The 17,256-nt window shown below is 45.3% G+C and overlaps 1 protein-coding gene across 1 annotated transcript in view; it reads right to left on the minus strand.

The window, feature by feature from the left end:
* Positions 1–1,365: 1,365 nt before the first annotated feature.
* The window catches only part of LOC115184950 (polymeric immunoglobulin receptor-like), a gene marked incomplete at its 3' end in the record, with an annotated part of 38,094 nt that continues 22,203 nt past the window's right edge, over positions 1,366–17,256 (minus strand). The window contains exons 2-5 of the mRNA XM_029745533.1: positions 3,406–3,732; positions 2,823–3,143; positions 2,365–2,688; positions 1,366–1,476 (exon numbers count right to left, since the gene is read on the minus strand). Of these exons, the coding sequence (XP_029601393.1) occupies positions 1,366–1,476; positions 2,365–2,688; positions 2,823–3,143; positions 3,406–3,732 (1,083 nt within the window). The remainder of the gene's footprint in view (positions 1,477–2,364; positions 2,689–2,822; positions 3,144–3,405; positions 3,733–17,256) is intronic.

A 17,256-nucleotide genomic window follows, 5' to 3' on the forward strand; every position in this document is an offset into this window, starting at 1 on the left:
TCATTTATGTATACAGAGAAAAGAGTTGGCCCAAGAATTGAACCCTGTGGTACCCCCATAGAGACTGCCAGAGGTCCAGACAGTAGGCCCTCTGATTTGACACATTGAACTCTGTCAGAGAAGTAGTTGGTGAACCAGGCGACGCAATCGTTTGAGAAACCAAGGCTACTAAGTCTGCCGATGAGGATGTGGTGATTAACAGAGTCAAAAGCTTTGGCCAGGTCAATGAATACGGCAACACAGTATTGTTTCTTATCGATGGCAGTTATGATGTCGTTTAGGACCTTGAGCGTGGCTGAGGTGCACCCATGACCAGCTCTGAAACCAGATTGCATAGCGGAGAGGGTGCGGTGGGATTCGAAATAGTCGGTAATCTGTTTGTTGACTTGGCTTTCGAAGACCTTAGAAAGGCAGGGTAGGATGGATATAGGTCTGTAGCAATTTGGGTCAAGAGTGTCACCTCCTTGAAGAGGGGGATGACAGCAGCTGCTTTCCAATCTATGGGAATCTCAGACGACACGAAAGAGAGGTTGAACAGGCTAGTAATAGGGGTTGCAATAATTTCGGCAGATAATTTTAGAAAGAAAGGGTCCAGATTGTCAAGCCCAGCTGATTTGTAGGGGTCCAGATTTTGCAGCTCTTTCAGAACATCAGCTGAATGGATTTGGGAGAAGGAGAAATGGGGTAGGCTTGGGCGAGTAGCTGTGGGGGGTGCAGTGCTGTTGAATGCAGTCGGGGTAGTTAGGTGGAAAGCATGGCCAGCCGTAGAAAAATGCTTATTGAAATTCTCAATTATAGTGGGCTTATCGGTGGTGACAGAGTTTCCTATCCTCAGTGCAGTGGGCAGTTGGGAGGAGGTGTTCTTATTCTCCATGGACTTTACAATGTCCCAGAACTTTTTAGAGTTGGAGTTGCACGAAGCAAATTTCTGTTTGAAAAAGCTAGCCTTGGCGTTTCTAACTGCCTGTGTGTATTGGTTTCTAACTTCCCTAAAAAGTTGCATATCGCGGGGGGCAGTTCGATGCTAATGCAGAACGCCACAGGATATTTTGTGTTGGTTAAGGGCAGTCAGGTCTGGGGAGAACCAAGGGCTATATCTGTTCCTGGTTCTAAATTTCTTGAAAGGGGCATGCTTATTTCTGTCTAACACTAACCTACCCTCATATCATAATACTACATATAGACATGTCTAACACTAACCTACCCTCATACCATAACACTACATACAGACATGTCTAACACTAACCTACCCTCATATCATACCACTGCATACAGACATGTCTAACACTAACCTACCCTCATATCATAATACTACATATAGACATGTCTAACACTAACCATTTGAATTTGTAAAAGTGTATTTACCAGATCCGTTGATTGATGATGATGATGATGATGATGGTGATATGAAGGTGGTTGTGGTTGGGGCTGGAAGTGCTGTAGTTGTTGTTGTTCTGATAGTGATGGTTGGTGCCACTGAAAACATTTAGAGATAGATACAGTGCATGATACATGTTGTTGTAACTTTCCTCTCTAGACAGACAGATGTAAAGACAGGAAGGTTCCTCTTGTTTCTGTTGAAGTGTGTTAGTTCTCCTTTAGCTCACCATATCTCCCTCTATCTCTCTTATGCTCATCACTCTTTTCATCTCTCTCTCTCTCTCTCCCTCCCTCTCTCTCTCTCTCTCTCTCTTCTTTCTCCCTCCTTCTCTTTCTCTCTGTCTCTCTCCCTCCCTCTCTTTCTCTCTCTCTCTCTCTCTCTCTCTCTGATGACAACTGCAGGTTTCATGATGACATTCCTACTGAAACTTGTGGTTTTATATCTTGAACACATGACTGCTTAGTGATACTGAGACAGATATAGAAACACACAGTTATTATAGAGGAAGTTACAGTGTTCTGGTCCAATGTCTTTTCACACCACTACAAACACACAGACCCACCCGGCCTCCACTAACACACTGACTGCCTGCTGTCAACCACTGAACAACTACTACTGATAACATGTTTAGTTCAATGCTACATTTCACTAAACTGGTTGTTGACAATTAATAACAGTTAATAACTTTTAATAACAACATATTTCAGAAGGTTCTAGATGTGATTGCTATTTTATGGCTATATATTATTTACATTGTCTGACAACATAGCTACAGTGTAGTTCCATAGTTACTGCAGGTGTACAGCATGGAAAGCAGAGGAGGGCGCTGGTGGAGAAATAGGAGGATCGGCTCATCCTAATGGCTGGAATGGAATGGATGGAAGAGTATCGGACCTCCGTTCCAGTCCAGCCTTCACAATGAGCCCGTCCTCCAATATCTCCTCCCACCAGCCACCACTGATGTAAAGAGTTGATCCACTGACCCACAGAGAGGATACATCTAGTGTAGTCTGCAGGTCTCCACCTTCTATCAGATCCACACCAATATGTCCCAGAATCCTCTGGTCTCAGCTCTTTGATGTACACTGTGAAGACTGATATTCTGGGGTTATCCCTCAGGGAAAACCTGCCTTCATACACAACTTCATTTTGTAATGTAGTTCTTAATTTATCTTCACAGATTAAAGGACTGTCCCCTTTACAGAAGAACTTCTCATTACTCTTATTGTCGTCTGGATATTTACAAGTAAACCTGGCAGTCTCCCCCACCTGTCCAGTCACATTGATTTGTTTGACGTCCCTCCAATCTGCGAATGACATAAACCTGTTCAGTCGTCTTTACAGATTATGATAGATAAGATGTCCCTCCAGTCTGTCAATGACATGTCAAGTGTTTTGATACCTTCGCTGAAATATTACACTTGTAGAAATGGTCACTTACCTGTAACATGCAGTTGTACCTGTGTAATCAGTGAAATGTAACTAGTTACGACTCCACACCAGTATGTTCCAGTATCATCTTCAGTCAGGTCACTGATGGTCACTGTGTAGGATTTCTCTCCTGTGTTGTCAGACACAGAGAAACGACCAGCTTTTGCAGTTGTCTGGTAAGCAAAGATCATATAAATACAGGTATTGAAGTCATTGCTTTCCTTGCAGAAATACTTGATGCTGTCCTCATGGTCCTCTGGATAGTTACATCTGATGGTAGCTTCTCCTCCCAGATAGGCCGTCTCTGTGACTGACTTCTCACAGCAGTCATCTGTCAATAGAAACACACAACACAACCTTAGTCTAATACTATAGACTGACTTCTCACAGCAGTCATCTGTCAATAGAAACACACAACACAACCTTAGTCTAATACTATAGACTGACTTCTCACAGCAGTCATCTGTCAATAGAAACACACATCACAACCTTAGTCTAATATTATAGACTGACTTCATTGACTAGTGGTACTGACCATGTAATAACATATGTAGCTAAATTCATTTTATAAAGTTAAAGTAAAAGTCTCTCACCCTCCTTCACATCCAGCTCTACCTCGGTATAACTGTCAGGTATAGTAGGTTTGTCCACTCCACACCAGTAGGTCCCTTCATCTTGTCTGGTCAGTTGTCTGATGATCACCTTGAAGTAGTTTTCTCCAGTGATGTCATACAGAGAGAATCTACCTCTGTGCTTCCAGGTGTTCTTCCTCAGAGTAGTTATTTTCATATCACAACTATAAGTCCACTTTGGTCCCTTACAGAAATATTTCTCATTACTTCTTTCTTCTGTGGAATAATGACAGTAGATGATGACAGTTCCTCCAGAGTATCCTGTCACTTTGAAGGAGCTCAAACAACCTGTCAATCAGACAAGAGAAAATATATTTTATATTCCTCTTGGTTTAGTGTTTTGAAATACTAATGTACTTATGGTTAGGATTCCTACACCAGTGGCATCACATTAACCACACACACACACACACACACACGCACGCACGCACGCACACACACCATAGTGTTTCCTTATCTGTAGTAGCAGCCTTTATTAGAAAACTAACTGGATGTTATTACATTGTTATAGAGAGTTATAACAAGCTTATTACCTGTCGTGAAGGAGAGGAGGATGACTATCAGCAGGATATTCATCTTGTTGTGTTCTCTCCAGGTTGGTCCAGGTGTCTACAGGTGTCTACAACTCTCTCTGTTCATTCTGTACTTTCTCTCTCTCTGCCCCTCCCTCTCACTCTCACTCACACTTTGCACTCTTACAACTATGTACTTCCCTATTTCTGCATCTATCTCTCTCTCTCTCTCACCCTTCTGTCTTTCTCTCTCTCTCTCTCTCTCTCGCTCTCTCTCTCTCTCTCTCTCTCTCTCTCTCTCTCTCTCTCTCTCTCTCTCTCTCTCTCTCTCTCTCTCTCTCTCTCTCTCTCTCTCTCTCTCTCTCTCTCTCTCTCTCTCTCTCTCTCTCTCTCTCTCTCTCTCTCTCTCTCTACTGGTTCAAACCCTCCTACCATGTTATTTCTGACAGCCCCTCCCTCTTCCTCCATAACCAATCACATTCTTGTTCCACAGTGTATAGAGAGAGAGAGATGCAGAAAGAAAGAAAGAAAGAAAGAAAGGAGGGTCAGAGGGACACAGAGAGAAAGAGAGATTGAGAGAGACATCAGTGAGGACAAAAAATGAATTGACAGAGCTAGAGAGAGAGAGAGAGAGAGAGAGATGGAGAGGTGAGAGAAAAGACGGAGAGAGAGAGAATCTATGGATCAACACATCAGAAACAGATCTATACACTTTCATGCAGACTGGAGGCTGTCTACAGAGGAGAGAACCAGAGTTATTCTACCACTGGAGGCTGTCTACAGAGGAGAGAACCAGAGTTATTCTGACATTGGAGGCTGTCTATAGAGGAGAGAACCAGAGTTATTCTGTCACTGGAGGCTGTCTACAGAGGAGAGAACCAGAGTTATTCTGACACTGGAGGCTGTCTATAGAGGAGAGAAACAGATGTTATTCTACCACTGGAGGCTGTCTATAGAGGAGAGAACCAGAGTTATTCTACCACTGGAGGCTGTCTATAGAGGAGAGAACCAGAGTTATTCTACCACTGGAGGCTGTCTATAGAGGAGAGAACCAGAGTTGTTCTACCACTGGAGGCTGTCTATAGAGGAGAGAACCAGAGTTATTCTGCCACTGGAGGCTGCCTATAGAGGAGAGAACCAGAGTTATTCTACCACTGGAGGCTGTCTATAGAGGAGAGAACCAGAGTTATTCTACCACTGGAGGCTGTCTATAGAGGAGAGAACCAGAGTTATTCTACCACTGGAGGCTGTCTATAGAGGAGAGAACCAGAGTTATTCTACCACTGGAGGCTGTCTATAGAGGAGAGAACCAGAGTTATTCAACCACTGGAGGCTGTCTACAGAGGAGAGAAGCAGAGTTATTCTGTCACTGGAGGCTGTCTATAGAGTAGAGAACCAGAGTTATTCTACCACTGGAGGCTGTCTACAGAGGAGAGAACCAGAGTTATTCTACCACTGGAGGCTGTCTATAGAGGAGAGAACCAGAGTTATTCTACCACTGGAGGCTGTCTATAGAGGAGAGAACCAGAGTTATTCTACCACTGGAGGCTGTCTATAGAGGAGAGAACCAGAGTTATTCTACCACTGGAGGCTGTCTATAGAGGAGAGAACCAGAGTTATTCTGTCACTGGAGGCTGCCTATAGAGGAAAGAACCAGAGTTATTCTACCACTGGAGGCTGTCTATAGAGGAGAGAAACAGAGTTATTCTGTCACTGGAGGCTGTCTATAGAGGAGAGAACCAGAGTTATTCTGTCACTGGAGGCTGTCTATAGAGGAGAGAACCAGAGTTATTCTGTCACTGGAGGCTGTCTACAGAGGAGAGAAACAGAGTTATTCTGCCACTGGAGACTGTCTATAGAGGAGAGAACCAGAGTTATTCTACCACTGGAGGCTGTCTACAGAGGAGAGAACCAGAGTTATTCTACCACTGGAGGCTGTCTACAGAGGAGAGAAACAGAGTTATTCTGTCACTGGAGGCTGTCTATAGAGGAGAGAACCAGAGTTTTTCTACCACTGGAGGCTGTCTACAGAGGAGAGAAACAGAGTTATTCTGCCACTGGAGGCTGTCTATAGCGGAGAGAACCAGAGTTATTCTACCACTGGAGGCTGTCTATAGAGGAGAGAAACAGAGTTATTCTGTCACTGGAGGCTGTCTATAGAGGAGAGAACCAGAGTTATTCTGTCACTGGAGGCTGTCTATAGAGGAGAGAACCAGAGTTATTCTGTCACTGGAGGCTGTCTATAGAGGAGAGAAACAGAGTTATTCTGTCACTGGAGGCTGTCTATAGAGGAGAGAAACAGAGTTATTCTGTCACTGGAGGCTGTCTACAGAGGAGAGAACCAGAGTTATTCTGCCACTGGAGGCTGTCTACAGAGGAGAGAACCAGAGTTATTCTGTCACTGGAGGCTGTCTATAGAGGAGAGAACCAGAGTTATTCTACCACTGGAGGCTGTCTATAGAGGAGAGAAACAGAGTTATTCTACCACTGGAGGCTGTCTACAGAGGAGAGAACCAGAGTTATTCTGCCACTGGAGGCTGTCTACAGAGGAGAGAAACAGAGTTATTCTACCACTGGAGGCTGTCTATAGAGGAGAGAACCAGAGTTATTCTACCACTGGAGGCTGTCTACAGAGGAGAGAACCAGAGTTATTCTGTCACTGGAGGCTGTCTATAGAGGAGAGAACCAGAGTTATTCTACCACTGGAGGCTGTCTATAGAGGAGCGAACCAGAGTTATTCTACCACTGGAGGCTGTCTATAGAGGAGAGAACCAGAGTTATTCTACCACTGGAGGCTGTCTATAGAGGAGAGAACCAGAGTTATTCTGTCACTGGAGGCTGCCTATAGAGGAGAGAACCAGAGTTATTCTACCACTGGAGGCTGTCTATAGAGGAGAGAACCAGAGTTATTCTACCACTGGAGGCTGTCTATAGAGGAGAGAACCAGAGTTATTCTACCACTGGAGGCTGTGTATAGAGGAGAGAACCAGAGTTATTCTACCACTGGAGGCTGTCTATAGAGGAGAGAACCAGAGTTATTCAACCACTGGAGGCTGTCTACAGAGGAGAGAAGCAGAGTTATTCTGTCACTGGAGGCTGTCTATAGAGGAGAGAACCAGAGTTATTCTACCACTGGAGGCTGTCTATAGAGGAGAGAACCAGAGTTATTCTACCACTGGAGGCTGTCAATAGAGGAGAGAACCAGAGTTATTCTACCACTGGAGGCTGTCTATAGAGGAGAGAACCAGAGTTATTCTGTCACTGGAGGCTGCCTATAGAGGAGAGAACCAGAGTTATTCTACCACTGGAGGCTGTCTATAGAGGAGAGAAACAGAGTTATTCTGTCACTGGAGGCTGTCTATAGAGGAGAGAACCAGAGTTATTCTGTCACTGGAGGCTGTCTATAGAGGAGAGAACCAGAGTTATTCTGTCACTGGAGGCTGTCTATAGAGGAGAGAAACAGAGTTATTCTGTCACTGGAGGTTGTCTATAGAGGAGAGAACCAGAGTTATTCTGTCACTGGTGGCTGTCTATAGAGGAGAGAAACAGAGTTATTCTGTCACTGGAGGTTGTCTATAGAGGAGAGAACCAGAGTTATTCTGTCACTGGAGGCTGTCTATAGAGGAGAGAACCAGAGTTATTCTTTCACTGGAGGCTGTCTATAGAGGAGAGAACCAGAGTTATTCTGTCACTGGAGGCTGTCTATAGAGGAGAGACCCAGAGTTATTCTGTCACTGGAGGCTGTCTACAGAGGAGAGAACCAGAGTTATTCTACCACTGGAGGCTGTCTACAGAGGAGAGAACCAGAGTTATTCTGTCACTGGAGGCTGTCTATAGAGGAGAGAACCAGAGTTATTCTACCACTGGAGGCTGTCTATAGAGGAGAGAACCAGAGTTATTCTGTCACTGGAGGCTGTCTATAGAGGAGAGAACCAGAGTTATTCTGTCACTGGAGGCTGTCTATAGAGGAGAGAACCAGAGTTATTCTGTCACTGGAGGCTGTCTACAGAGGAGAGAACCAGAGTTATTCTACCACTGGAGGCTGTCTACAGAGGAGAGAACCAGAGTTATTCTGTCACTGGAGGCTGTCTATAGAGGAGAGAACCAGAGTTATTCTGTCACTGGAGGCTGTCTATAGAGGAGAGAACCAGAGTTATTCTGTCACTGGAGGCTGTCTATAGAGGAGAGAACCAGAGTTATTCTGTCACTGGAGGCTGTCTATAGAGGAGAGAACCAGAGTTATTCTGTCACTGGAGGCTGTCTACAGAGGAGAGAAACAGAGTTATTCTACCACTGGAGGCTGTCTATAGAGGAGAGAACCAGAGTTATTCTGTCACTGGAGGCTGTCTATAGAGGAGAGAACCAGAGTTATTCTGTCACTGGAGGCTGTCTATAGAGGAGAGAACCAGAGTTATTCTGTCACTGGAGGCTGTCTATAGAGGAGAGAACCAGAGTTATTCTGTCACTGGAGGCTGTCTATAGAGGAGAGAACCAGAGTTATTCTGTCACTGGAGGCTGTCTATAGAGGAGAGAACCAGAGATATTCTGTCACTGGAGGCTGTCTATAGAGGAGAGAACCAGAGTTATTCTGTCACTGGAGGCTGTCTATAGAGGAGAGAACAAGAGTTATTCTGTCACTGGAGGCTGTCTATAGAGGAGAGAACCAGAGTTATTCTACCACTGGAGGCTGTCTATAGAGGAGAGAACCAGAGTTATTCTGTCACTGGAGGCTGTCTACAGAGGAGAGAACCAGAGTTATTCTGTCACTGGAGGCTGTCTACAGAGGAGAGAACCAGAGTTTTTCTGTCACTGGAGACTGTCTACAGAGGAGAGAACCAGAGTTATTCTGTCACTGGAGGCTGTCTATAGAGGAGAGAACCAGAGTTATTCTACCACTGGAGGCTGTCTATAGAGGAGAGAACCAGAGTTATTCTGTCACTGGAGGCTGTCTATAGAGGAGAGAACCAGAGTTATTCTACCACTGGAGGCTGTCTATAGAGGAGAGAACCAGAGTTATTCTGTCACTGGAGGCTGTCTATAGAGGAGAGAACCAGAGTTATTCTGTCACTGGAGGCTGTCTATAGAGGAGAGAACCAGAATTATTCTACCACTGGAGGCTGTCTATAGAGGAGAGAAACAGAGTTATTCTGTCACTGGAGGCTGTCTATAGAGGAGAGAACCAGAGTTATTCTGTCACTGGAGGCTGTCTACAGAGGAGAGAACCAGAGTTATTCTACCACTGGAGGCTGTCTATAGAGGAGATAACCAGAGTTATTCTGTCACTGGAGGCTGTCTACAGAGGAGAGAAACAGAGTTATTCTGTCACTGGAGGCTGTCTATAGAGGAGAGAACCAGAGTTATTCTGTCACTGGAGGCTGTCTATAGAGGAGAGAACCAGAGTTATTCTGTCACTGGAGGCTGTCTATAGAGGAGAGAACCAGAGTTATTCTACCACTGGAGGCTGTCTATAGAGGAGAGAAACAGAGTTATTCTGTCACTGGAGGCTGTCTATAGAGGAGAGAACCAGAGTTATTCTGTCACTGGAGGCTGTCTATAGAGGAGAGAACCAGAGTTATTCTGTCACTGGAGGCTGTCTATAGAGGAGAGAACCAGAGTTATTCTACCACTGGAGGCTGTCTATAGAGGAGAGAACCAGAGTTATTGTCACGGTTGTCGTTGGTGAATGAGGACCAAAATGCAGCAGGTACGTGTATGCTCATATTTAGATTTATTCACTTACAAAACCACTGAATACAAAATAACAAAACCACTAGAACAAACGAACAACTAACAGTCTGGCAAAGCCTAGGGCTGAACACAGAACAATCACCCACAAAACACAAACACAAACACACCCTCATTTATGAGACTCTCAATCAAAGGCAGATAGAAAACACCTGCCTTCAACTGAGAGTCCCAACACCAATTCACCAGACATAGAAACAGACATACTAGACTCCACATAGAACTACCTAGACATAAACCAAAACCCGGACATACTAAATCAAACACCCTTTACACAAACACACCACCCCGAACCACATAAAACAAATACCCTCTGTCACGCCCTGACCAAACTACAAAACAATTAACCTTATATACTGGCCAGGACGTGACAGTTATTCTGTCACTGGAGGCTGTCTACAGAGGAAAGAACCAGAGTTATTCTGTCACTGGAGGCTGTCTACAGAGGAGAGAACCAGAGTTATTCTGTCACTGGAGACTGTCTACAGAGGAGAGAACCAGAGTTATTCTGTCACTGGAGGCTGTCTATAGAGGAGAGAAGCAGAGTTATTCTACCACTGGAGGCTGTCTATAGAGGAGAGAACCAGAGTTATTCTGTCACTGGAGGCTGTCTATAGAGGAGAGAACCAGAGTTATTCTACCACTGGAGGCTGTCTATAGAGGAGAGAACCAGAGTTATTCTGTCACTGGAGGCTGTCTATAGAGGAGAGAACCAGAGTTATTCTGTCACTGGAGGCTGTCTATAGAGGAGAGAACCAGAGTTATTCTACCACTGGAGGCTGTCTATAGAGGAGAGAAACAGAGTTATTCTACCACTGGAGGCTGTCTACAGAGGAGAGCAACAGAGTTATTCTGTCACTGGAGGCTGTCTATAGAGGAGAGAACCAGAGTTATTCTGTCACTGGAGGCTGTCTATAGAGGAGAGAACCAGAGTTATTCTACCACTGGAGGCTGTCTATAGAGGAGAGAACCAGAGTTATTCTGTCACTGGAGGCTGTCTATAGAGGAGAGAACCAGAGTTATTCTGTCACTGGAGGCTGTCTATAGAGGAGAGAACCAGAGTTATTCTGTCACTGGAGACTGTCTATAGAGGAGAGAACCAGAGTTATTCTGTCACTGGAGACTGTCTATAGAGGAGAGAACCAGAGTTATTCTGTCACTGGAGGCTGTCTATAGAGGAGAGAACCAGAGTTATTCTACCACTGGAGGCTGTCTATAGAGGAGAGAAACAGAGTTATTCTGTCACTGGAGGCTGTCTATAGAGGAGAGAACCAGAGTTATTCTGTCACTGGAGGCTGTCTACAGAGGAGAGAACCAGAGTTATTCTACCACTGGAGGCTGTCTATAGAGGAGAGAACCAGAGTTATTCTGTCACTGGAGACTGTCTACAGAGGAGAGAACCAGAGTTATTCAATCACTGGAGGCTGTCTATAGAGGAGAGAACCAGAGTTATTCTACCACTGGAGGCTGTCTATAGAGGAGAGAAACAGAGTTATTCTACCACTGGAGGCTGTCTATAGAGGAGAGAAACAGAGTTATTCTGTCACTGGAGGCTGTCTATAGAGGAGAGAACCAGAGTTATTCTGTCACTGGAGGCTGTCTATAGAGGAGAGAACCAGAGTTATTCTACCACTGGAGGCTGTCTATAGAGGAGAGAACCAGAGTTATTCTGTCACTGGAGGCTGTCTATAGAGGAGAGAACCAGAGTTATTCTACCTCTGGAGGCTGTCTATAGAGGAGAGAACCAGAGTTATTCTGTCACTGGAGGCTGTCTATAGAGGAGAGAAACAGAGTTATTCTGTCACTGGAGGCTGTCTATAGAGGAGAGAACCAGAGTTATTCTACCACTGGAGGCTGTCTATAGAGGAGAGAAACAGAGTTATTCTGTCACTGGAGGCTGTCTATAGAGGAGAGAACCAGAGTTATTCTGTCACTGGAGGCTGTCTACAGAGGAGAGAACCAGAGTTATTCTACCACTGGAGGCTGTCTATAGAGGAGAGAACCAGAGTTATTCTGTCACTGGAGACTGTCTATAGAGGAGAGAACCAGAGTTATTCTGTCACTGGAGACTGTCTATAGAGGAGAGAACCAGAGTTATTCTGTCACTGGATGTTGCCTATAGAGGAGAGAACCAGAGTTATTCTACCACTGGAGGCTGTCTATAGAAGAGAGAAACAGAGTTATTCTGTCACTGGAGGCTGTCTATAGAGGAGAGAACCAGAGTTATTCTGTCACTGGAGGCTGTCTATAGAGGAGAGAACCAGAGTTATTCTGTCACTGGAGGCTGTCTACAGAGGAGAGAACCAGAGTTATTCTGTCACTGGAGGCTGTCTACAGAGGAGAGAACCAGAGTTTTTCTGTCACTGGAGACTGTCTACAGAGGAGAGAACCAGAGTTATTCTGTCACTGGAGGCTGTCTATAGAGGAGAGAACCAGAGTTATTCTACCACTGGAGGCTGTCTATAGAGGAGAGAACCAGAGTTATTCTGTCACTGGAGGCTGTCTATAGAGGAGAGAACCAGAGTTATTCTACCACTGGAGGCTGTCTATAGAGGAGAGAACCAGAGTTATTCTGTCACTGGAGGCTGTCTATAGAGGAGAGAACCAGAGTTATTCTGTCACTGGAGTCTGTCTATAGAGGAGAGAACCAGAATTATTCTACCACTGGAGGCTGTCTATAGAGGAGAGAAACAGAGTTAATCTGTCACTGGAGGCTGTCTATAGAGGAGAGAACCAGAGTTATTCTGTCACTGGAGGCTGTCTACAGAGGAGAGAACCAGAGTTATTCTACCACTGGAGGCTGTCTATAGAGGAGATAACCAGAGTTATTCTGTCACTGGAGGCTGTCTATAGAGGAGAGAAACAGAGTTATTCTGTCACTGGAGGCTGTCTATAGAGGAAAGAACCAGAGTTATTCTGTCACTGGAGGCTGTCTATAGAGGAGAGAACCAGAGTTATTCTGTCACTGGAGGCTGTCTATAGAGGAGAGAACCAGAGTTATTCTACCACTGGAGGCTGTCTATAGAGGAGAGAAACAGAGTTATTCTACCACTGGAGGCTGTCTACAGAGGAGAGCAACAGAGTTATTCTGTCACTGGAGGCTGTCTATAGAGGAGAGAACCAGAGTTATTCTGTCACTGGAGGCTGTCTATAGAGGAGAGAACCAGAGTTATTCTGTCACTGGAGGCTGTCTACAGAGGAGAGAACCAGAGTTATTCTACCACTGGAGGCTGTCTATAGAGGAGAGAACCAGAGTTATTCTGTCACTGGAGACTGTCTATAGAGGAGAGAACCAGAGTTATTCTGTCACTGGAGACTGTCTATAGAGGAGAGAACCAGAGTTATTCTGTCACTGGAGGCTGTCTATAGAGGAGAGAACCAGAGTTATTCTACCACTGGAGGCTGTCTATAGAGGAGAGAAACAGAGTTATTCTGTCACTGGAGGCTGTCTATAGAGGAGAGAACCAGAGTTATTCTGTCACTGGAGGCTGTCTACAGAGGAGAGAACCAGAGTTATTCTACCACTGGAGGCTGTCTATAGAGGAGAGAACCAGAGTTATTCTGTCACTGGAGACTGTCTACAGAGGAGAGAACCAGAGTTATTCTGTCACTGGAGGCTGTCTATAGAGGAGAGAACCAGAGTTATTCTACCACTGGAGGCTGTCTATAGAGGAGAGAAACAGAGTTATTCTACCACTGGAGGCTGTCTACAGAGGAGAGAAACAGAGTTATTCTGCCACTGGAGGCTGTCTATAGAGGAGAGAACCAGAGTTATTCTGTCACTGGAGACTGTCTACAGAGGAGAGAACCAGAGTTATTCTGTCACTGGAGGCTGTCTATAGAGGAGAGAAACAGAGTTATTCTACCACTGGAGGCTGTCTATAGAGGAGAGAAACAGAGTTATTCTACCACTGGAGGCTGTCTACAGAGGAGAGAACCAGAGTTATTCTACCACTGGAGGCTGTCTACAGAGGAGAGAACCAGAGTTATTCTACCACTGGAGGCTGTCTATAGAGGAGAGAAACAGAGTTATTCTGTCACTGGAGGCTGTCTATAGAGGAGAGAACCAGAGTTATTCTGTCACTGGAGGCTGTCTATAGAGGAGAGAACCAGAGTTATTCTGTCACTGGAGGCTGTCTATAGAGGAGAGAACCAGAGTTATTCTACCACTGGAGGCTGTCTATAGAGGAGAGAACCAGAGTTATTCTGTCACTGGAGGCTGTCTATAGAGGAGAGAACCAGAGTTATTCTACCTCTGGAGGCTGTCTATAGAGGAGAGAACCAGAGTTATTCTGTCACTGGAGGCTGTCTATAGAGGAGAGAACCAGAGTTATTCTGTCACTGGAGGCTGTCTATAGAGGAGAGAACCAGAGTTATTCTACCACTGGAGGCTGTCTATAGAGGAGAGAAACAGAGTTATTCTGTCACTGGAGGCTGTCTATAGAGGAGAGAACCAGAGTTATTCTGTCACTGGAGGCTGTCTACAGAGGAGAGAACCAGAGTTATTCTACCACTGGAGGCTGTCTATAGAGGAGAGAACCAGAGTTATTCTGTCACTGGAGACTGTCTATAGAGGAGAGAACCAGAGTTATTCTGTCACTGGAGACTGTCTATAGAGGAGAGAACCAGAGTTATTCTGTCACTGGATGTTGCCTATAGAGGAGAGAACCAGAGTTATTCTACCACTGGAGGCTGTCTATAGAAGAGAGAAACAGAGTTATTCTGTCACTGGAGGCTGTCTATAGAGGAGAGAACCAGAGTTATTCTGTCACTGGAGGCTGTCTATAGAGGAGAGAACCAGAGTTATTCTGTCACTGGAGGCTGTCTACAGAGGAGAGAACCAGAGTTATTCTGTCACTGGAGGCTGTCTACAGAGGAGAGAACCAGAGTTTTTCTGTCACTGGAGACTGTCTACAGAGGAGAGAACCAGAGTTATTCTGTCACTGGAGGCTGTCTATAGAGGAGAGAACCAGAGTTATTCTACCACTGGAGGCTGTCTATAGAGGAGAGAACCAGAGTTATTCTGTCACTGGAGGCTGTCTATAGAGGAGAGAACCAGAGTTATTCTACCACTGGAGGCTGTCTATAGAGGAGAGAACCAGAGTTATTCTGTCACTGGAGGCTGTCTATAGAGGAGAGAACCAGAGTTATTCTGTCACTGGAGTCTGTCTATAGAGGAGAGAACCAGAATTATTCTACCACTGGAGGCTGTCTATAGAGGAGAGAAACAGAGTTAATCTGTCACTGGAGGCTGTCTATAGAGGAGAGAACCAGAGTTATTCTGTCACTGGAGGCTGTCTACAGAGGAGAGAACCAGAGTTATTCTACCACTGGAGGCTGTCTATAGAGGAGATAACCAGAGTTATTCTGTCACTGGAGGCTGTCTACAGAGGAGAGAAACAGAGTTATTCTGTCACTGGAGGCTGTCTATAGAGGAGAGAACCAGAGTTATTCTGTCACTGGAGGCTGTCTATAGAGGAGAGAACCAGAGTTATTCTGTCACTGGAGGCTGTCTATAGAGGAGAGAACCAGAGTTATTCTACCACTGGAGGCTGTCTATAGAGGAGAGAAACAGAGTTATTCTACCACTGGAGGCTGTCTACAGAGGTGAGCAACAGAGTTATTCTGTCACTGGAGGCTGTCTATAGAGGAGAGAACCAGAGTTATTCTGTCACTGGAGGCTGTCTATAGAGGAGAGAACCAGAGTTATTCTGTCACTGGAGGCTGTCTATAGAGGAGAGAACCAGAGTTATTCTACCACTGGAGGCTGTCTATAGAGGAGAGAACCAGAGTTATTCTGTCACTGGAGGCTGTCTACAGAGGAAAGAACCAGAGTTATTCTGTCACTGGAGGCTGTCTACAGAGGAGAGAACCAGAGTTATTCTGTCACTGGAGACTGTCTACAGAGGAGAGAACCAGAGTTATTCTGTCACTGGAGGCTGTCTATAGAGGAGAGAACCAGAGTTATTCTACCACTGGAGGCTGTCTACAGAGGAGAGAACCAGAGTTATTCTGTCACTGGAGGCTGTCTATAGAGGAGAGAACCAGAGTTATTCTACCACTGGAGGCTGTCTATAGAGGAGAGAACCAGAGTTATTCTGTCACTGGAGGCTGTCTATAGAGGAGAGAACCAGAGTTATTCTGTCACTGGAGGCTGTCTATAGAGGAGAGAACCAGAATTATTCTACCACTGGAGGCTGTCTACAGAGGAGAGAAACAGAGTTATTCTGTCACTGGAGGCTGTCTATAGAGGAGAGAACCAGAGTTATTCTGTCACTGGAGGCTGTCTATAGAGGAGAGAAACAGAGTTATTCTGTCACTGGAGGCTGTCTACAGAGGAGAGAACCAGAGTTATTCTACCACTGGAGGCTGTCTATAGAGGAGAGAACCAGAGTTATTCTGTCACTGGAGACTGTCTATAGAGGAGAGAACCAGAGTTATTCTGTCACTGGAGACTGTCTATAGAGGAGAGAACCAGAGTTATTCTGTCACTGGAGGCTGTCTATAGAGGAGAGAACCAGAGTTATTCTACCACTGGAGGCTGTCTATAGAGGAGAGAAACAGAGTTATTCTGTCACTGGAGGCTGTCTATAGAGGAGAGAACCAGAGTTATTCTGTCACTGGAGGCTGTCTACAGAGGAGAGAACCAGAGTTATTCTACCACTGGAGGCTGTCTATAGAGGAGAGAACCAGAGTTATTCTGTCACTGGAGACTGTCTACAGAGGAGAGAACCAGAGTTATTCTGTCACTGGAGGCTGTCTATAGAGGAGAGAACCAGAGTTATTCTACCACTGGCGGCTGTCTATAGAGGAGAGAAACAGAGTTATTCTACCACTGGAGGCTGTCTACAGAGGAGAGAAACAGAGTTATTCTGCCACTGGAGGCTGTCTATAGAGGAGAGAACCAGAGTTATTCTGTCACTGGAGACTGTCTACAGAGGAGAGAACCAGAGTTATTCTGTCACTGGAGGCTGTCTATAGAGGAGAGAAACAGAGTTATTCTACCACTGGAGGCTGTCTATAGAGGAGAGAAACAGAGTTATTCTACCACTGGAGGCTGTCTACAGAGGAGAGAAACAGAGTTATTCTGTCACTGGAGGCTGTCTATAGAGGAGAGAAACAGAGTTATTCTACCACTGGAGGCTGTCTACAGAGGAGAGAAACAGAGTTATTCTACCACTGGAGGCTGTCTACAGAGGAGAGAACCAGAGTTATTCTACCACTGGAGGCTGTCTATAGAGGAGAGAAACAGAGTTATTCTGTCACTGGAGGCTGTCTATAGAGGAGAGAACCAGAGTTATTCTGTCACTGGAGGCTGTCTATAGAGGAGAGAACCAGAGTTATTCTGTCACTGGAGGCTGTCTATAGAGGAGAGAACCAGAGTTATTCTACCACTGGAGGCTGTCTATAGAGGAGAGAACCAGAGTTATTCTGTCACTGGAGGCTGTCTATAGAGGAGAGAACCAGAGTTATTCTACCTCTGGAGGCTGTCTATAGAGGAGAGAACCAGAGTTATTCTGTCACTGGAGGCTGTCTATAGAGGAGAGAACCAGAG

This window comes from Salmo trutta, unplaced genomic scaffold (assembly GCF_901001165.1).
Source record: "Salmo trutta unplaced genomic scaffold, fSalTru1.1, whole genome shotgun sequence".
NCBI lineage: Eukaryota > Metazoa > Chordata > Actinopteri > Salmoniformes > Salmonidae > Salmo > Salmo trutta.